Here is a 22913-nt window from a genome sequence, read left to right as displayed (position 1 = left end):
TCGATCCGTTTCAAAATGGCGACCACTTCATTGTCCAATACTGCCCAAAATTATGGACCGCCACTAAATATTTTGATGAGTCTTCGATTTTATGGAATACGCTGAAACTAGTGTGTTTACCTTTCCAATTACCCATATACTAATAGAATTCTTGTTTATATATTAATATCTTTCAAAAATATGACGTCATCTATTTTTTCTTAAAGCACAATATACGGGATGTTATAAATAATTTTACAAAATAGTGCACATTCGCCATTTTGCACAATTACCTCAATAAAACTTCATAAAAACAATGTATAGGTGCCTTCATTAAGTTGTTCTAAAATTTATTAATTTAAGTTTTATACTTCAGGAAATAAAGGCGGAACTTTAGACACAACCTGTGTAACAATTTGCTTAGGTACCACCCACCTCTAATCATATGATCCTGTACAAATTAAGCGCGATTTAGTAAGGTGAAGGACTAGTGAAGAGTAACACAACTCTTTTTTGCTAATTAATCTAGACTGTACTCCAAGTACCACATTTATGTTCACTGTTTCATCAAAAATGATAATTATGCTTAAGAGTATTTTTAATTTTTGAGTTCAGGCAATAATAAGTACAAAATGTATATGCTAGAAACATCTTGTAGATAAAATTTGTTGAATTGCTTCAAAAAGTTATCTATAATTGTGACGGCAAAATAATTTTTTTCCACTTTGGACTATTACATAAGGAAAATGCGTATTTACATTCAAATAAAATAAAACAAGTAAGGGACAACCAAAATTCAATTCTTTAAGAATAAATTATACAGCAATATAGTAAAAAATGACACATTGCCTCACTAGGTGAGTGCTAAATACAATATTTTATATTATTCGATTGTATATTTTACGTTTTCAGGCTATTACACAATTTTTCCGACAAATAATAAAGAATCGATAAGGATATTTTAAAACTTTTGCAGTATTTCAACTGAAGTATAGATCGGTTGGTTTAAACCAACAATGAAAGAATCTGAATATTATATGCTGTAAATATTTCAAAACAGTGCAATAAACATTGAAGATCAAATACTTTTAATATGAAGTTTTTATCATTTGTAAAACATAGTCAGAATCTACTCCATTTTCGTAATCGAATTCCTCATACAACAAGTGTTGTAATCAAGCAGTAACAAGCAGAAGTGCTAAAACTATATGGTTTGACTTATGTCTTATCATATCTTAAACATTTCCAATACAAGGCTTACAAGATTGATATTTTTATTTAACATTTTTTACCAATTCTTTATCGAGTACATTCAAACATTTCCCCAATATAAAAAGGTCTACCATTATCCTTCACAGAACGAACACATCTAAATATATAACATAAAATAATTCTAAGAGGCGAACTTTTTCTATTAATTTGCTTATCCATGTCTGTTTAGGTTATTTGAAGCAAATAATATGCTTTGTAAAATTGATTAAAAACTCGACCAACTATATACTTTTCTTAGACCAATTATATTTTTATATGCCTAGATAGTCTTTGAGGGTACTCAAAAAGAACAATAATAACTCTCCTGTAGTAATAATTAGAAAAGGAAGAAGGAATGCTATATGTCGCCTAATCTAAGATATATGCGAAAGTTGCGTTACAAAAATGGAACAGAAAATCCTCTATGGGAATACCAATAAATAATATAGGACTATATATACCTTATGTTTTGCAGAGTAAGGAGACAAGCACACGAGTAATTTTTCTGGTTTGACAGTGTCATTGAAAATGGAATTGGTTGTTTTAAACGCCATGGTACAGATGAACTACTAATTTTTATCGATATTGAGCGAGCATTTCAAATTGCTTTAGAAAACAAACAGCAGAGAATTAAAATAAATAAGGTCATAATTAACAATATTTGTTACGCCGACGACACAGATATTCTAGCAGTTAAGACAGAAGATCTACAAGCGCTGGTTACAAGTATTAATCATATAGGAAAGGGATAAGTCTGGAAGAATAACGTCAAAAAGACTAAATTTATGATCATTCGCTGGCAGCAACATGAGCCAGCACACCTCATAGACGATCAACACATTGAAAGAGTTGAGGAATTTAAGTACCTTGGATCCACTCTATCATTCAAGTTGGATTGTGATGATGAAATTAAAATGAGGGCAGGTACGACAAAGGCAGCTTTTATTAAAATCAAGAAATACCTCATTAGCTAAGATGCGCCTTTAAATATTAGACTTCGTGTGGTTAAGTGTCATGTGTGGCCAATATTATTGTAACGTGCATAGACACGGTCAATAAAAGTACAACCAATAAATAGAATGAAGCACGCGAAATGTGGATTTTGACTATTTAAAATATCGGATGGACCGAGTGACCAATAAGGAGATGTTGCGACGGGATGGAGTAAGCCGAAGAATGTTGAGTGTAGTGAAACAGCGCAACATACTCCCTCTTAAAACTTATATTCGCGAGCAAGATTGACGGCAGAACAGGTCCGAGAAGAAAATTACATCCCTGGATTGGAAACGTAAGAAACTGGTGTGATCGAAGATTCTGGGTCCATTTTCCAGCTATCTAAGGAGGGAAACCTTAGAATAGTTGATTAATACAGTAACTGAAACGCCTACACGCTGCTAAGCGTATGGAAAAACAAGAAAAAAATCGAAGCGCTACATTTATTTGATAATAATTACTACAAGTGCTAAGATAGTATATTATACGGAAAATTTAGTATAATCATATGATTTTATAGTCATTCTAATATAGCCAAAGAACTCACTTTAGAAAACTGACCTTTTAATAACCATTCTCTTATTATAGTGTGTACTGTCTTCTTTGTTAACATTTTCTTCAACATCATACTGGAGCAATTGCAATACATGCACTAGACTCTGCAGCCAGTGGCAAAACTGTCAAACCACAAATAATCGCACGTTTGCTTGGACCTTAATTAGTTGTAATCACCAGCCATTATGATGACCTGAATTATATGACAAGGAAATTGATAGAGGAATATAATGAATGAGGTTTTTAGGTAGACGTAGATAAGACGGTATTAGAACATGAACATTTAAACAAACACGGAGAGCGATAAGTTTCCTAAATAGTGTGTTGTGGGATTAAGTCATCACAAGAGATAACAAATAAAAAATAATATATTTATATTTTAGTTAAAAGTATACGGACATAACAAGGCAGAAAATATGATCAGAGCCCATATACTGGTCGAGATTGGCTGGGGTATCTTGAAGAAAAAGAATAAAAAACGAAATATCGTGACATAAGACTTAAAAAGAAATACTGGTGAGGTATGGATATGTATAGTGCATTGATATAAGTTGACCCCAAAACAAGAAACAATTACAATAAAAAGTAATGGAAATCGGGAGAACAAATATGACCAGGAAGATCCATAATGAACTGTAGGAAAGGAATTGATAAGGAGATATGCGGAAGAGACCTGAAGGAGGACTTAGAAGTGCCTGTGCTGGAGACTGGAGATCACAAGACGATACGTTGTAAAACGTTTTAAGACTTCAAACTTTGAGTCAGTTAAAAAAAAAACAGCCCGTTGTGTGTTTAAAGAACGGACGTCTATAAGAGGCATACTCTACAAGATCGCAATGAATACCGAACAATATATTTAATAAATAATGTAATCCTGTACAATGTAAACCATTTTTGAAAGTATTACATTGGTCGCGAAAATAAAAATTGAAAGGATTATATGATAATTAGTTTGGCCTCGAGAAACAGATTAGCAACCAGGGAGACAGTGTTTGCACTAAACGTGATGCCCCATCGATGCTTAAATGTGAATGCTAATGTACATTTATTTTGTTAAGTTCGAGAAAGATATGACTTTCGATATGGTAAGAAAAGAGTCAAAATTCTACAAACAAATAATAACAAACCTTTGCTGGAATTAACGCTTTTAAGTAGTAATAACTAACGAACCCAGTCCACAAATAGAAACCAAGGTAGGGGTGATCCCAAGATTGTATTATATTTCGACTCCTCTTCAATGAATATAGCGAATAATTTGTTCACCAAGCACTATTAGCTGAATGTGATGATATAATAATAAACAAAAAAACTACTACAGTTACTATTTAGAAGACTGTATAGAAAAATTTTCGTGCACAGAATAAATGCATCCAGGAATACGGACGGGGATAAAATATAGAGATCAGATGAAAAAATATAAATAATACTAACTTGTTTCATTAAACTTTTGTTTTTTGCATGCGCCGTATAATATATTCCTAGTCAAGAAACAGAGAGCCAACCTCGTAAACAGTGTGTGGCATATTAATCATTTCTAAGCAGCTGGCGTGTCCTAGTCCAGTGAATAAGTTCGAAATCAGGATGTGTTCAGGGTGTAATTATTTGGACTCCCATTTTCTTGACTAAGAATAGACTCCAGTGTAGTGTAATTACTTGTTATCTACTTGTTTTACTAGCATATGATCATTTTCAGTACATATCCGATGTTGCTAAATATAAAAAAGAATATTTTTAAGACGATGGTCAACTGTGACAACTCATGGTCCATTCATATAGTATCAATATGTATCCCATCAATATACTACTGGTACAATTGACCCATTTGAATATGATATGTCAATCCATTTCTGCCGAAATCTATTTTGCATTTTGCCAATATGTATGCTGAATAACTGACAAGTAACATAAATTGTTTAAATTATTTTCTCACGACAGTCAAAATGTCATTTTGTATTATTTATATCAAGTCAATTGTAATTGCTAGCCTAGAATACTTATGGAATAGTTATATACAATACTTTTATTTAACTGTTTAATACTTCCCATATTTATATTTATACACAATTGTTGTGACATTTTAAATGTTGTTTATATCACTACATTTTAAACTAAATATCTCTTAAACAACTTTAAAAAAACTAGATAAAACCCTTAGAAAAGAAATATTAAGCAATTTATTTATATATTATACAGTACCATAATTTACATACTTCAGTTGGAAAATTTTTATTGATATATCTTAAAATATCCTCATCAATAAATCAAGAAAAATATAATCTGAGCAATAGCCTGTTCTGAAAGTTGCATACACTTTCTTATGAAAGGTAGAACGAGTGTTGACCTTCTGAAGCTGCTAATTTTAATTTCTCTCTCATCACTTCAATACTTGTATAATCCGGTAATTTGAGGTAGTTCACGCATGTCATCACAGATGGTAGAAAATCGTCGGGGTTCATATTCCCTTCTAGAGTCTTCCTTACTACAGTCAGTGGAGGAGATAATGCTTTAAAACCTGAAAAAAGAAATTTGCAATTTTTATTCTGTGGTTATATGATGTAAAACAAACAAAATTCTACAAATTAAAAAAGAAGAGAATTATACTAAATTATACTTTGACACATAAATTTCGGGAATGTACATGTGTTTTTTTAAACTATTTTATTATCGTCTAATCAATATATCATCACATAAATTTTTAATCTCAAGAATTCATGATTTCCTGAGCTTCAAATTGCCGAATTGGCTCTGGTTTCTAATATATCCCAACCTAAAAGTGCAAAAATAGCGAGTTTTGTCCATTTTTGAGGTTATGTCGACCCGTTAATTTTTACTATGCTAAAATAATACGCATAACACCTTAAAGTATAAATCTTCCTCTTTCAAATGGGTATGGGTAAATAAAAAGAATGGGGATACATTTAGGTGTACTTTTTTTATAAAATCGATCTCGCTTTAATTCAAACTGTCGTTTGAGTGTCTTACGTCTATGTTCAACTGAAATGTGTAATCTGTCACACATTTCCAGACTATTTAATAAACCGCCAATGGAACTAAAAACCTTGAACTCATTTAGATTATTAAAAAAAAACTAAAACAATATATTTCAAGTGCAAATAGATACATGGTACATATATTGATAGATATTAAAAATAATTAAAAACAAACTTTTGAATTTTTTAAAAGCTATTGTTACTCTAACTATAAATGAGTTATCCATAGTATATAATTTTATCTTAGTAATTGTCATATATATGTATAAAGACCTCACAAGTTTTGGGCTATAGTCACGTGCGGATTTATTTCCTTGTGGATGCCTATGGTTACTCTTATCAATTTTACACTTCAATTTATTTTTAGATTTATTTAAATCTGTTAAAGATTTTATATTTAATTATTTGATGTACATTGTTATATTTATGTCGAATAAACATTATTATTATTATCCAGATTTAGCCATACGGGTCACACTCCCTCTGTGGAAAATTCACTCATCCTAAATACCTACAGTATCAAAGGATTGAGCTCTGGTGAGACTCTTTCCGTGTTATCGAGCCCTAGGCGAATTGGTACGTCGGAGTATTTCCCAAAAATTTTCTTACGCATCTGGATATTAAGAGCAGTATTGCTTTCCGCATGGTCTTATAGAGATGTTTATTAAGACTCAGCTGTTTTATGTTCTCTAATAGGCTCTTCGGAATAAGTCCAGTAGTAGAGAGAATAGTAGATATCGTCTGGGTACTTGCCATTCTCCATTGTCTCCTTATTTGTATTTCCAGATCTATGTCATCATCATCATTCTCTCTTTACAATCCTGCGTGGGTCCTAGTATCCTAAATTTCTCTACAGTCGTCCCTATCCATCGTCTTTCTCCGCCAAGCACGTATTCCCATATTTCTCATGTCTTCATCGATGTTATCAAGGAACCTTGTTCTGTGTCTTCCTCTTCTTCTCTGGCCAATGTGTCTATCAAGGAGCGTTTTTCTAGCCGGGTCATAACGGGCTGCGCCGAGGGGAGAGAGGCTCCCCTCGGCGCAGCCCGTTATTTGTTTTAAATGGTTCAGACAGCCTAGATCTCTGTACTGTAGGTAGATTATTATTATTTGTACATCCCCAAGACCTTGAAAATGATACAGGACGCTCTTTCTACTTGAAGTCTTGGCGTAATCGTTCTCCCATCTCTTCGCTGAATGCACCTACATTTTCTGGGAAATAATTTAAACGAGAAAACAGAAAGTGGTTTCTGTTTTCAGTTGAAGGTGAAATTTCAAGCTCATCAAGAAGCCTAGATTTTCAAATTTTTTTAGCATTATTGATACGATTTGTTGGATTTTTACAACATTAAAGAAGTTTCGATGGTGAGAAGGCTAGGAATAATTTAGGCAACTTTTCACGATAAAACCTTTATTTTACAAACACAACTTACACTAAACTGATTGGATTCCCAAAGGGAAGAGCCATTTATATTTTTATGTAACTTAATATATTTTTCTACTATCAACTACAATTTTTTTTTGTGTTGAGAATTTATTTCGCCAACACGATTGTTTTGTAATCTGCATATCAATGATTTCCTAGAAAATTGTGGACAACTAACCCCATGCGTTTTATTTTTTTAAACTTTGATCAGATAAAAGGCATATATCGAGCACAGTTTAATTTAATCTTGCCCAAGTACTTTCGATCCCTAGATCATTTTCAGGGGCATTTCGTCAATTGCGGCCTATCGAAAGTACTTTGGCAAGATTAAATTAAACTGTGCTCGATATATGCCTTTTATCTGATCAAAGTTCATTTATTCGAGCATTCAACCTTATATTTATTTTTTTTTTATTTTTTTGTTTAACTGTCATAGTTTTCTCAAAATTGTCATCTTTCATGAGCTTCCTAACGTCAGGGCCTACAAAAACAGTAGGGGTGGTTTTTTAATTAATCTTACGAATTCCAGGGTTAGGTGAGTTTGCCTGCTTGTAGACTGAAAGGGATGGTTTCTAGGAGTTGATTGGGTTTGGAGTGTGTACATTTGAGATTGTTGGATTTGAAGTTATTTGATTTGGGTTGTCAGGTTTGAGGTTGTTGGTATACGGTTTTATGAGTTTGGTATTTTTAAATTTTCCTGTCATACTATTAATCATATGGTTTGTAGGTTTTTATGCGATATCTCGGCGAAAAAATAAGCTAAGTAAACTCAAATAATTTAAAAGATTTAAGATTATTACTATACTTTAAGATTATTAGAACAGTTTCTCGGGAAAAAATTATATTACCATGCTACATAACCTCACAACGACTAAAAACCGCTATTTTTGGGTTAGGTTAGGTTAAATATCTCAGAAACCAAAGAAAATTTGGAGCTCAGATTCGCATCCAGCGCACAGAAAACCTTCTGAAAAATATATTCTGATTATAATCATATGGTTTGTGGTTTTTCTGGGAGAAAAATTATATTACGATGCTACATAACCTCAAAACGACCAAAAAACAGCTATTTTTGCACTTTAAGGTTAAGTTAAATATCTCAGAAACCAGAACAACTTTGGAGCTTAGATTCGCGTCCAGATTACAGAAAACCTTCTGAAAAATATATTCTGATTATAATCATATGGTTTGTGGGTTTTTTAAAAACTGATTAATTTTAAAATGCGAATCTCAGTGAAAAATAAAGATATCTGAGTCAACTCAACGTCATTTAAAAGATTGAGACTTATTCTTTAAGATGGTTTTACGAGTTTCTGAGAGAAAAATTATATTACGATGCTACATAACCTCAAAATACCTAAAAACAGCTATTTTTACACTTTCAGGTTACGATATCTCAGAAACCAGAGCCAATTTGGCAATTTGGAGCTCACTCACTGGGCCCGAATATTGATAGCCAGAATTAAATTTTGCAAAAACTATTAAAAAGTATGCTGGATGGATGCTGATAAGCAGGAAGCAACAGCCTGCTCGACAGGTACGGATAAGTAACATACTAATTGACCATGTAGAATCTTATGTGTACCTTGGCACCAACGTAAATGCAAAATGGGAACAGGCCACAGAAATTAAGGCGAGAATAGAACGAGCTAGAGCAGCATTTAGCAATATGAAAAAGCTCCTCATAAGCAGGGATTTGTCTCTTCCCCTAAAACTACGTCTAGTTAAATGCTACATTTTTCCGATCTTACTGTATGGTGTGTGAGGCCTGGACGCTGACGGAGACGCTCACGAGAAAACTAGAAGCATTCGAAATGTGGGTGTACCGACGCATTCTTCGTATATCCTGAACCGAACATGTCACCAACATAGAGGTAATCCAAAGAATCGGAAAGGAGAAAGAAATCGTGAATACAATTAAACAAAGAAAGCTTGAATATCTAGGCCACATATTGAGACACGATAAGTACCGTCTACTGCAATTGATTGTCCAGGGAAAAATAGACAGTAAGCGAGGGCCAGGCAGGAGAAGACACTCGTGGCTCCAAAATCTGAGGAAGTGGTTCGGGCTCACATCGGTCGAACTATTCATAAGCGCCGCAAACAAGATCAGAATTGCCATGTTAATAGCCAACGTTCGCAACGGACAGGGCACTTGAAGAAGAAGATTAAAAAGTATTATCTCATACTCCACATTTCACCTGTCAGACCCGTCTATATAGTTGTGTCGAGTAAAAATCTATCTTCATAGACCTTTATAGACTTTAACAAGTATACAACTGATCGTCCAAGGGAAAATAGACAGCAGAAGGGGTCCAGGGAGGAGAAGACACTCGTGGCTCCAAAACTTGCGGCAATGGTTCGGATTGTCATCTGCTGAACTATTCAGATCTGCCGCAAACAAAGTCAGAATAGCCATGTTGATTGCCAACGTTCGGAACGGACAAGGCACATGAAGAAGAAGAACAAGTATACAGTGTGTAAAAGCCAAATGGAATAAATTCATTATTTAGGTTACTGTACATATTTATAAAAAAATCCCGAAACACGTCAAATTTAAATAATAACTTGACATTCTTTAACGTGAAAATGAAACCCCTACCTTCAACCCCCTTAGAATGAGAGGTACAACCCCCAATTTTTAAAATAGGAAGTATAGGCTTGCGATATATCGTTTGAAAGGTCTTTTCATTCTACATTCAAAAATGTTATCGCTTTCAAGGTTATTAAGATTAACCCCTTAACGTACACATTAATTTTGAAGTTATGGTCAAAAAATGATCGAATTTTTTTTTTAGTAAAAATGTTTTGTTTTGGTTATAATTGAATAAAAACATATTTTCAATGGCGTAAAACCTTTACTTTTTGTGGGGGGGGGGTGTATGCAAATCCGTTGAAATTTAAAAATTTTGTTCAGACGAAATACTTTGAATAGGTAAATAGTAGTAGTATGATTTATATGAACAATACAAATATTCCAACATATTTTATTGACACACACACAATATTGTATTTTAGATGAATTATAATGAAATTTAGTAAAACAAAAAATATACATATTACTCTAACCTACCGAATATTATATACAAAATTTACTTACCAAACAATATAATAATATGTTGAAAATAAGGCACAAATTAGTTCAAATGCAAAAAACAGTAAATATCGACTTCAGACGACTTTACACCGGCAAGACAGAAGGCTTGTATCAAAACAAAAGTTCGACAATATTCGTTATAAATGATGATGATTGCAAATTGCAAGTTATGAGATAATAAATATATTTTAAAGTAACTCAATACTGACTGAGTCATCTATTTTATAATAGAAAAATAATTTAGATATATGCTTACATATGTCTCTTTATACAAATATCCACTTTGCAAGGCTTGAAAAATTTTATGGATAAAATTTAACCAGCGCCCGTGTCCCAGACGAGCGCGTACAAAATTACCAGTAAGGCGCGCCCGTGTCTGAGACGGGCACGTACGTTAAGGGGTTAATAAGGATAAAATAAATTAAAATCATGTGGTTACCGAAATTCGCTAAAATATACTCAAAACTTATTTCCCGTTTAGGTCTTGATAATGAGAAAGTGAACAAAAACCATAGCAATGTGGTTTTTAAAAGGTAACCATTAAAAAACTTTAAAGAATTTCCGTGGCAACGTTATTTTAACACGCATTAGTAAATTGTTTTATTTAAGTTGTCAGCATTTTAATTTAAGTAAAAAGTTCGTTCAATTCAATTCTGAAAATTGGTTAGATTAACGGAAATGCATAAAATAACAGTTTTACAAATGATTGGTTACGGAGATATAACACCCGAATACAACAGGAAGTAACTCGCCTATTTCATGAGAAATTTCCTAATTTACCGCCTATATCCCAAGGAACAATAAGTAAAATAGAGAAGCAGTTTCGCGAGTTTGGTCATGTAAGGCAGATAAAAAAAGCAGCTGCCAATGCACTGAGTGATGAACTCAAATTAGATGTGTTGCTTGAGTTTCAGGAAATCCACATACATCGAGTAGACAGGCATCCACTACATTCAATGCTAGCCATACATCGATAGTAAACATATTAAAAGAAAATAAATTGCATCCCTATAAGATGATACCTACTCAGGAGCTCATGGAAGACGATTTTGATAGGAGAACTTTTTTTTGTGAGCAAATGATGGACATGTTGGATAACAATATTATCCAATTAGAAGACGTTATGTTTTCTGATGAGTGTACTTTTTCACTTAACGGTAATGCTAATCGGCAAAATTACCGCTACTGGGCCACGTAAAATCCTCACTGGATGAGAGAAGAACACACTCAATACCCTCAAAAGGTTAATGTTTGGGAAGGGATTGTAGGAAACAATATCATTGGTCCCTTTTTCATTGAGGGCAACTTGAATGGCAACAATTATTTGGCACTACTTCAAAATGATGTCATTCCAACGTTGGCAAATTTATATCCTGATCCAGGAAACCCTCAAGTTCCAGCGAATACGATATGGTTTCAGCAGGATGGAGCACCACCACATTACCAACTTAATGTCCGGCAGTACCTCGATACAATATTTCCCAATCGGTGGATAGGGAGGCGAGGATCGATTGAATGGCCAGCGCGATCACCTGATCTTACATTATTAGATTTCTTTTTATGGGGATATGTGAAGAGCCTTATGTACAAAACTAAACCTTCTGATTTAAATGACTTAAAAGAACGAATAACGCTTGCGATTAGGTCGATCACGCCTGTTATGTTAAATAATGTTAGAAGACAGTTTTATTTGAGATTAGGATGTTGCCAAGACGTTCGCTGAACATTTTGAACATCTACTTCATTAACATTCATAGTTTTTTTTCGTGTTCTACATTTTATTACGTTTTGCATTACATTTTAGTTTTTGATTGTATTGTAGCGAATTTCGGTAACCACATGATTTTAATTTATTTTATCCTTATTAATCTTAATAAACTTGAAAGCGATAACATTTTTGAATGTAGAATGAAAAAACCTTTCAAACGATATATCGCAAGCCTATACTTCCTATTTTAAAAATTGGGGGTTGTACCTGTCATTCTAAGGGGGTTGAAGGTAGGGGTTTCATTTTCACGTTAAAGAATGTCAAGTTATTATTTAAATTTGACGTGTTTCGGGATTTTTTTATAAATATGTACAGTAACCTAAATAATGAATTTATTCCATTTGGCTTTTACACACTGTATAGACTTTAAACAAGCTTCTGATAGTGAAGAAAACAAAATTGTGAATGATATTCGAAAATAGGTACCCCAAAAAATATATCAGCCTAATAACAATGACGTTGGTGTCAAAAGCTGCAGTAGGAGTAGATGAGAAAATTACTCAACGTGGGTGTGAGACAAAAAGCACTATCAACTAATTCTTGAGATCATAAAAAACAATGTAACCGACCAAATTAATACCTAATCGGTACAACTTAGTGCATATGCAGATAATGTAATGATAACTATCATTACCAGTGTCAAGCTACGACTAATGGAAGCGTTTAGGGAAATTAATCAAGAAGAATGAAAAAGGGGGCTTAAAATAAGTAAAAGAAACACCAAGTACATGAGAGTTAAAAGGACACCTGAAAATGGAAATAATATCGCAATTATTGACCACTATACCATCGAACGCGTGGATGCCTTCGATGGAAAGATTATTTGGGTATAAAAAAATCAATCAAAAGAATTTCCTATGTAGCGAAATTGAAAAGACCCAGAACGAGATGGTTGGATGAGGTGGAAAACTACCTGAAAACTATAAACGTAGGACAATGGAGGAGGACACAATAAAGGTCTGAGTGGAACGACATAGCCAGACGGGCAAAGACTCATCCAAGGTTATGATGCAAAAAGAAGTAGGAATTTTTATGTTGTATGTTTCAGACAGTGACTCAAAATATTGATAAGCTCAGTGTATCTACTGTAAACAGGTTATATTCAAAATGATAGATTAATTATGTTTGCCATTCTTTACAAGTAAGTGAAATCACTTCATTTTTATTTCAAAATAGTAATCTGAGGTTTTTTTTCGGTGACAAAAAAAAAACGAATATTTTTCTTTTTACAATATCATAAAATAGTAACGAGAATTATTTTCCGATGAAACATGTAAATTATTTTACACAATGGATCGAACATAACACGTAGATTTAAAAATTCTGATTTTATAATATTTATTTATTATGTGTAAACTTACCTCCAACCGGAAGTCTTGGACTACCAGTTAAGAACTGTACAAACATTCTCTGCTCTTCTCTATCATACGAACTAAGCACTTCAAACAGGAATCGTATAGCTCTAGAATCCGCTGTGTATCCATGATCAGGTCTACAACACTCCATCAATGTCTTAACGTCCCAACCAAGAATGTAATCTTTCGGACTTCCACAGAATACAGACTCTAATTCTTCAGGTAGAAACACCTTCAAATTATGAAGGGGAAATACCGATTCGAAACCTTCCCTGAGCGATTCCATTTGACGTGAAACGCCTTCGTGAAGTAACCAGTGAGACATTAGTTTTACATATAGGTGGAGATTGTGGATTGTCACATGTGTAGATTTTCCCCCTTTCATTAATTCTATATTATAACCAGGTACCACAAAGTCTATGCCGAGATCATCTATGGAGCAACCATCGAATTCCAGTTTCTCGATCTAAAATTGTAATTATAACTGTAGTGTTATATTTTTTAATAACAAGAGTACTATCAGTATACAGAACTAGTTGAATATAAAATATAAATATTTATTAAGTTAAACAAGAAAAGTTTTTATTTACCTCGCTCATTCTCTCATCTTGTGTATAATCCATATTAGCTAAAATCTCATCTCTCTCCTTAACGATAAAGTGCATTTTACGTAGTGTTCTGTGCAGTTCCGGATTGACGTGCCGTAGATCCGACAGTGTCAAGCAGCTTTCTTGACCCAGAAGCCATCGATAGAATGCGACGGAAAATGGAAGATCCAACTAAAAAATAATAAAATAGTTGATTCCAAAGTATGTAATTTTTAAATAAATTTTCGGTATTTCAAAGCTTTGGTATGAAATCTCTTAAGAAAGAAACCGGACTGATAACATACGACTAACTCGAAAATAGACAATGGCCTAACGGATAATGACTTGAAAATTTGCACGTGGAATGTAAGAAGACTTTATTAGCTTTGAGCTGCAGCTCTGCCCATACAAGAAATACACAAAACCAAAGCAAACTCGCTAGGGAATCCTGAAAAAAAGAACTACAATATTTACTACAGTGGACACCTTACCCGTCACGAGTTTGGTACCGGAGTTATTGTGAGCAGGATTAAAAACATCGTAATTAACTTCTAAGGCTATTGATCACAGAATACGTCAAATAAAACTTTGGAAAGGCAAGGAAAGTTTGCTAATATTAGCATTCTAAGTAACGCCCAAGCGAAGAAAAACAGAACGACGAAAAATACATGTTCTACGAGGCACTGGACGAAGAGTACGAAAAGCCCAAAAAATTATGTTAAAATAAGAGCAAAAGACTTCAATGCCGAAGTCCAAAGAGAGAATTCTCGCACGATCGTTAGAGCCTACATGCAGCTACAAATAACAACGGAATTAAAAAAGGGGAAGAGAAAAAACAAGAGAAAAAATAATATTCAAAAACTGAAAGATCTGGACATAGCAAATGTATAGAGAGCAAATAGAAGATATAATAAGGATAGAAAACGTAGAAGATATTAACCAGCTATGGAAAAAAATACGAGATATTGTAGAAATCGGTTAAAATATTGGCTAAAAACAGGACATAAAAAAGAAGTCGGTGGTTTGATAATGAGTGCGAAATGGCAACACACAGAAAAAACGCTGCATACAAAACAATTCTTGAAGTAGGTTGCACATGGAGAAAAAAAGAAGAGTATAGACGCCTCAGAAGAGAGGGCTAGCGTATCCATGGACTTAACAAGAGGAAGTATGAACAGAAAACATTAAATGAGATACAAAGTTTATTTGATAAAAATGAAACCAGAAAATACTAAAAATCTCTAAATAGTAGCAGTCAAGAATTTAAACCAAGACTAACAAGTTGTAGAGATATTACCGGCGAAATTCTACATGCTACAAACTCAGTTCTTAATAGATAAACAGAACATTTCAGCGATCATCTAAATTTAAATTACGTTGAATTGGCGTTACCCTTGCGGATTCACTCCTGGAAAGTGATAACCAAATACACGCACATTGGCAAATTTTAGAAACTAGAATATAATATAGATGCACATCACCTCTTCATTAACTTTCGGCCCTCGGTAATAATGTAATCTTTCATTCTGCGTTTAAATTTTTCAAAAATACATATTAGTTTTCTCGGGATTCGAAAAAAATGAATGCATTTAAAAAAGCATTGGCCCGAAATTTTGCGCCTACGCTCTTAACATATTACAATATTGGTTAAAAAATTTTGGCAGTAAAACAGTGGATGTTGCAAGTCTATATGAAAAACAGAAAATAACTAATATTAAGCAGTTACAAAGACATAGTAACGAAACTGGATGAATGATCGCGAGCTCTCAATAGTTTGGCCGGTGGGAAGAGTTGATTCGAAAATGCGTCATTCGAAAAAACAACTATGATATTGTAATTTAACTGCGCAAAGAATACATGGAAACACATGACGGTACTTGACATTTCTAAAACTATTAAACCTTTCTTCGAATTCTCAATAACGTATGATCTGCGATGTCAAAAATCCTCATGAAATTTGTCGTTTTATTTAATCAAAATTAACTTACCATTCTTGAATCCATAACAGCTTTAGCCATGAACTTTCCTAAAAATCTGAACTTGCTCTTAATTTTTGTAATTTGACTAACTTTTGCACTTCTAGATAAAGGCATCGGGAATAATCCAGTCGGACTATTAACATATTCACTTTCACTCGCACTAAAAGCATTCCATAACTCCAAATTAACTTTCTGTAACTCTTTTGAAACCAAAGCGTAAAATTCTAAGGTTGGTCCTAATCCGGTACCAACTTCATTTTCGTATTGCACTTCAAGTAAGGCTTTAGACGACGCCAAATCTTGCATTACTTGTTCGGCCTGTTTTAGAATATCATCACGAGATATCGTACGTTTTCGTCTATCCAGTCTTGGAGTCACACGTTCTTGAGAATCGCTTGAACTAAGTTCCGGTGACATGTCAAGCAATCTGCAAAAATATCAATAGTTAATAATTTAGATTTAGCCCATGTATAAGCTTTATCACTTTTATTTTTATAATTTATAAAATTATATATTGCCTAAACTTGTAACAAATAAGAATAAGCAATATTCAATATGACAAATACTGTCGTTCCGAAATGTAAAGTATAAAAAATGTATACCGAATACAAATTAATAAACAAACTATAAATAATTATACTGTATTGATAATATATTACTATTCATAATAGTCGGTACATCTTTTATAAAGACGGATAAGTTTAAATTAGATGTCCAATATCAGTGCCTTGTTATAAAATTGGATAGCGTTGAAAAGGCTGTTAAGAATGTTATTCAACGAATCGCTGACAGTTTTTGTAAGAAAAATACAGTAACAATAACTTAACAATTGATTCGTAATATATTACTGTGTAAGATAATTCTGACTTGAAACATAAGGCATAACAATTGAGAGATGGCAAAGCCAACTCTATTTCTTAAGCCATGCTGTTGTACATTTAGCAACGTTATGAGGTAAGCCGGTTTTTGGAATGCTTGTTTTGTTGATATATTATAGTTGATATTTCACAAATTAAGGCAATTAGAAGGGTTAATGTTTTTTGGTAATTACTGGTAACGTTGAACTGATAAATTGTGAATCATTGAATTACTAACATACCTGAAGTTACGTTTTAGTAAATTATTTACATTGATTTTCTAAATGTACAGAATTATTATGTATAAACGATAAATGCATGTATTAACATCTCGCTAAAACAACATGTTTCAGATACGTAGGAAAAACGTACTTTGCCAGATGGCAAAAGACGTGGGGCAACTGTCTACATTTGCTATACCAAAGGATTATACCAGGATGGAAATATGGTTAAAAATCATTCCAAAGACCATAGGATGCCAAATGACAAAGTACTTGTAGAAAAGAAACATTTTATTTTCTTGCCAACCCTACAAAAATCATGTATTACGAAAAGTGGAACGGATACACTTGGAATTCCCAAAATTGGCGGAGGATGTTGAGCCACCTATTTTCTCAATGTGGTTTCATATTTGCCCCACTTAGAAGTGAAGAAATCGAATAATTCAGAATCTAGGAGACAAGAAGCATTTCAATGGCATGCAGAGAAAATGGATATTTTTCTTTAGATTGACTTCATAGCAAGTTAGAAGTAGGAACTAAAAAGGATGAACTGGAGAGACAGATCTATAAAAATTACATTAGATAGCCAGGCGGCATTAAAGGCACTGGAATCGAATCGAACTGACTCCAAGTTAGTTTGGAACTGTCTTCAGAATCTGATTGTGATCGAAAAAAGCAACAAAGCAAGTTTCCTCTGGGTTCCTGGGCATACTGGTGTTGAAGGAAATAAAAAAGCCGACTTACTTGTCAGGGAAGGGGCAAAATAAACATTCATAGGGCTAGAACCTGTCGTTGGAATAACAAGAAGCACAGCCAAAAGGACGATATTGGACTGTGTGGAGCGTATGAAACGTAACTACTAGTACGAACAAATGGATCTTAAATATTTGAAGGTTTTATACCTTTAAAGAAGAGATTCAAAGATCTACTAGATATGAAAAGGAACGATCTGCGAATTATCGTAGGTGTCCTAACAGGACACTGCCGCCTCAAGGGGTACATGTATATTTGAGTATATTCTGTATATTTGAGTATTATCAATTTGAGCCCTACAGCTCCGTAGAATTGTCACCAAAGGCCATAGTACACTTTGTAAAAAAGGCTGGACTGAAAGGACAATTTTAACCTAGGGATGAGCCATAATAGTCCTCTTAGGGAAGCGGAAGGGTGATTACGAGCACACTCGTATGGAACGTGACCTTGAGTTATGAAGTTATGAACGTTTCAAAAGTGAAATTAATTCGCATTTAAATAATTTTAAAACAAAGTACAGTAGGCGACTGACAGACAATGGTGTTTGATTTTTTTATTTTAAATTTTGATGACGAAAGTGGTTTTTATTCTGGCTGTGCCCGTGAAGTTTCTTTTTTTTTTTTTTTTTAATTGTAATTTACTCTTTGCGTTCATAATTAATATGTCTTTTATTAATAAATTTAATGTTAAATTAGCCATGTAACTTGTTTAAACAATTATTGGAAACAAATGTTTTAACAATATTTTTAGGACGATTTTTATTGGAAAACATAGGTACACTTGAATTTACTATAAATTGTTGTAAATAATTGACAATCGTTAAATTTTATATAAACAAAACAAGCTACTCTACTATATAAATTTCCTTTGCTCCCGATTTATTTTATTTTAATATTCTTTTTATCATATCAAAATTTATTAAATATCTTAATTTTTGTTTTTTTTTAAATATTGAAATTATTACTAATATATTATACAATGAAAATAGTCCGAGTCAGTGTGTCAACAGTCCGTGTGTCTGTTGTATCGTAACATCATCTAGAATGATGGTGATGTAATTATTGATCATATTGATAATAGACTACCTAAGCCCTGAGATCACTATGGGCGGTGGTTTTAAAAACCTTCCCAAACATTTCTAATTTGTGTGCATTTGTCCCATAAGAAGTTGGAAATATTGGTTTTTTAATTGCTTAAAGAATAAATAACGACTTTTGGTTGTGAACAGTATTGTTATTTTAATACAAATTTATAAAAAAAATAATTTACTAGCTTATAATATTAAATGTACTTACCTCTGTAAGGCACGATCTCTATCAAAAGATGTAGCATAAAAAAGTAGTTGACGGGTTTCGAAGGGAAACAAAAACGGACAAACTGAAGCAATTTGTTGTAACCAATTGGGCAAATTGCCCGTCATTATGACTAGAGGATCCTGCAACTGTCTGCTGGCTTTGGCGGCAATTTTGCTATTGAGGAATTCCAGAGGGGGTAATATAGCCTTATATTCAACACTAGGATATAAATAAGTCCAATACATATTAAGAGCGTTTAGAATGCGTAAGAGGCACAACACATCCAAAGAGGCATCTTGAATGGTAACTGTTTCCGGAAACTGGGTAACCAAAAAGGGATCCAAGGGGGATTGGACTAGAGGTGTAACTCCTTCTGAAAAATGGGAAACATGGTTAGATGATAATTTATTTGGATGTTTTAATAATATTACCATTCCACAGTTCATCAGCTCTACGCCTTGATGTGCTCTTTCCAGAAGAACCTTTTCCTTTCCTGCTAGAATGACTTGTCGAAGCGCTGCTACTACTCTTCATGGAAGTAGAAGGTTCTTCTTTTAATGGTCGATAATATATTATATGTGTTTGGACCCAAATACCAGCATTGCCTGAAAATTTCAATAGACAAAATTGAATGGCAACTATACTTGTCACAATTATATGAGATATAATACTCGTGAGAGTTTGAGAACAATTATTTATAATAACAAATAAAAGCGTCTCTCGACAGATTGTTTTTTATGCTGGTAGAAGGCTAATTAAAGGCTATAGTACTTTCGCGCAGTAGCAGCCTTTAAATTTTTTAAAAAGTTTTAAAAGTTTAAATTGTGCTTAAAATGTGGCTTCAAATATCATATAAAAGTTTATAACTTATTCAAAAAAGCAAATAGTATGCTAGTACCTAATAAAGTAGTCTTGGAACTGATGGAAAATTTCCTAGAAGGAGAACATTATAGTAAACAAGCGTTGAATTGGCGAGAATAATTGTTGAAGAACTAACACACCTAGTAGTCTAGCCAAGAATTGAAAAAAAACGAAGTTCGTTATAGTGAATGTTGGATCTTGGATTTTTGAAGAAATATCTCCGTAAGTAGGATTAGAATATGCCCCAGTTGAAAAAGAATTCAGGAAAAATTATAGAACGAAATATTGACGTGACAGACCCTTTCTATTTAACAATGTATCCTAAATATCTCGAAAAATCTGTCTACGACAAAAATGGACAGAAGTAACATTTTTCGCAATTACATTTTCTATCCAAAGTTGCTTTTACAGTGAGTAAACTTGTTTCCATGGCGAAGCGATGAAAATCAGTTAAACAAATTAGTAAAAATTAAGTTTTGGAAAATTGCTTACGACAAAACGGACCCCTTCAAAAGTTTATGAAAAATTAGTACAACAAATTTAAAGTTATCGCACAAAGAAAAATGTTTTTTTTCTGTTTTTGCACAATAGTTTGGTAATCCAGCTCTGTATGAAAAAATCGAAAATTTTCAAAATTTAGCTTCTTATAAAATTCTTTGTTATATAAACTGCTGATTTTTTTTCAAATATAACCAGCCCATAAAAATATTTTGTGACCGGTGTCTACGCGCCTTTTTGACTTAAATTTCTACCCCTAAAGCGAGAGAAGGGGCAAAGAGAAGAGATAATTATAACAAAGGTAAGTGGTTATTCATATTGTTTTTTTGCTGCTAATAATTTACGAAATATGCCAATGGCTTGTACCTACTTGTATTTGCATTTATTTGAACTTATTTGAAAATCAGCTAATTTTATATTTCTTACAATAACAGCTGTTTGGAACGAAAATGTATGAACAGAAAACATCACATTCTTTTTGGAGGCAGCTTCAAATTTTTGATACCAAATTTTAAAAACTTGAAGCATGTTCTGATTTCCCTTAAGCTAATTTCCAAAGCGTTATTTTTTTTTCGAATTTTCATTTCGACTAAATAAATTTTTTTAAAAATAATTATACAAGCAACTTTCTATAGAAAATTTAATTACTAACAATTTTACTTGTATCCATTTTCGCCGTAGAAATATTTTCTGAGATATTCAGGATAAATGGTGGAAAATAGGAAGTTAACATTGATTTTTTTCGTTCTAAAATGGTTCCCGAATGTTCCACATCTTTTGCGGCTAGATGATATTCAAATTCTAATTATAACAATCTTTTGGATATATTTCACTACAACCAAACCTAAACAAATACCGAATGCAGCAAAATCATTTATATGTGATTTAATGTCTTCATAATCTATTTCACTTTACAAGTAGGTAAAATGGTTTGGTAATTGAACAGTAGTGGTATTGATGTGTTGTGGGTGTTCCTTTTCCCCAACATAAGACGAGAACCAAAACTTCTATGTACATTTAATACGTAGAGATAATGGAGACATGTGATATGATTCTATGTTTAGAGCGAGTTGCGATATGATGATCTTAACTGAGAAAGACGAGATTAGACGCGCAATAGCGTCGGAATCTCCTACTAAGGACGAGATAATTGTCATTAACCGAGAGTGTGAGATAATTCTGATTCTGTGGACAGGTAAACGAACCTAGATTATTATCGCGTCGGCTTGACGCTTCTTAGAATATATATGAAATGGTCTGATTTATGAGGTAATATTAACTTAAAAAAGGCATTTAACAAAATTCGTTTCAACAAAATTTTTTGTTGAAAAAGTCGCATTAGGTTTGTTGATAAAGAAATATGTGAGGGCTGGATTGTGATATGTCACAAGACTGTAACAATAGGAGCATGACATTTGTATAAAATTGCTAATAATTCATCTATAAAGATTACAACTTTGTATTAACATCTTGTTATTAAATAGTTATAAACAGTCGGGCCCAGAAGAAAACGATGCAAATCATAAACTAAAGACATTAAAAAAAGGGAGCGATGTAAGTTTTCTTACAAAAAGCATATAAATGACCATGACAGAACATATACTATGCCCCATAGTAATTTAGAGAGAAAATGAATATAATTAATTTATTACTATTCGCCATCTCTTGACGGCGACCTCTTGAAGGTTGTTCACGTTTTTAAAAATATTTTAAAATTCGCTAAAATCTTGTTTAAGTAGTAATAAATGAGTAATGATTACATTGTCTCTAAAACCTACAGCAAACGTTAGTACACTAATTATTCTTGATACTAGTGATACCCTCCAACTTTTTCATTTATTTTCCTACCAGAGAAAATTATACAAATAAAAACTTACCTAAAGGAGTTTCATTATCAGTATCAGTCTCACTCTGGTCATTTCCGTTGTTACTAAATTGTCTCACAGCCTGATAAACAGTCATGTTGTAAGGCAGCACGTTGTTACCAATAAGAAATTGCAACTTGTGCCTGGTACCAGTTTGTGATATCACAACACTGGCTAAAGTATCGTCTATATCGTCGTCCGTATCAGCATCGTCACTATCCGCACTATCCTTATCTCGAAGTCTACCATAACCTCTTACAACTAGATATCGTTCGATTGCCTGCACTAGAGCTAAGGGATCGATCTTCACCGTACCTCCTTTCCACTGTTTTAGATTGGAGCAGTCTGGATGTCTTTGCAGATTACACTATAATGATAGAATGTTTTAGTTACATTGATTATTAAATGTTTCAATATTTTTATTGGTTTGTATGGTTAAATATCTATAACTAGATATAACTTTTCAAAAGTTCATGGTAACCATCCCCCTAGTGTTAAAATACGTTAAGTTCCTAAACTAAATGAAAAATGACAACTTAACATGTGCGTCCTCCTTCAAGAATATTCTTTGAGGCACACAGAT

The 22913-nt window shown here is 33.1% G+C and overlaps 1 protein-coding gene across 4 annotated transcripts in view; it reads right to left on the bottom strand.

The window, feature by feature from the left end:
• Positions 1 to 763: 763 nt before the first annotated feature.
• Positions 764 to 22913, bottom strand: part of ctrip (E3 ubiquitin-protein ligase ctrip) — a 98212-nt gene continuing 76062 nt past the window's right edge. For 3 of the 4 annotated variants that reach the window (XM_072523701.1, XM_072523700.1, XM_072523703.1), the window contains 7 exons: positions 22343 to 22697; positions 19538 to 19711; positions 19107 to 19479; positions 15990 to 16407; positions 14005 to 14193; positions 13421 to 13880; positions 764 to 5290 (listed from right to left, as the gene is read on the bottom strand). In XM_072523701.1, coding sequence (XP_072379802.1) covers positions 5094 to 5290; positions 13421 to 13880; positions 14005 to 14193; positions 15990 to 16407; positions 19107 to 19479; positions 19538 to 19711; positions 22343 to 22697 — 2166 coding nt within the window. In that variant the 3' untranslated portion in view covers positions 764 to 5093. The remainder of the gene's footprint in view (positions 5291 to 13420; positions 13881 to 14004; positions 14194 to 15989; positions 16408 to 19106; positions 19480 to 19537; positions 19712 to 22342; positions 22698 to 22913) is intronic. The other variant, XM_072523702.1, reaches the window with a different exon arrangement.

The sequence above is a fragment of the Diabrotica undecimpunctata genome, chromosome 2, assembly GCF_040954645.1.
Source record: "Diabrotica undecimpunctata isolate CICGRU chromosome 2, icDiaUnde3, whole genome shotgun sequence".
In the NCBI taxonomy this organism is placed as follows: Eukaryota; Metazoa; Arthropoda; class Insecta; order Coleoptera; family Chrysomelidae; genus Diabrotica; species Diabrotica undecimpunctata.
The sequence above is the reverse complement of the archived record's forward strand: the minus strand, read 5'-3'. Positions and strand labels throughout refer to the sequence as shown.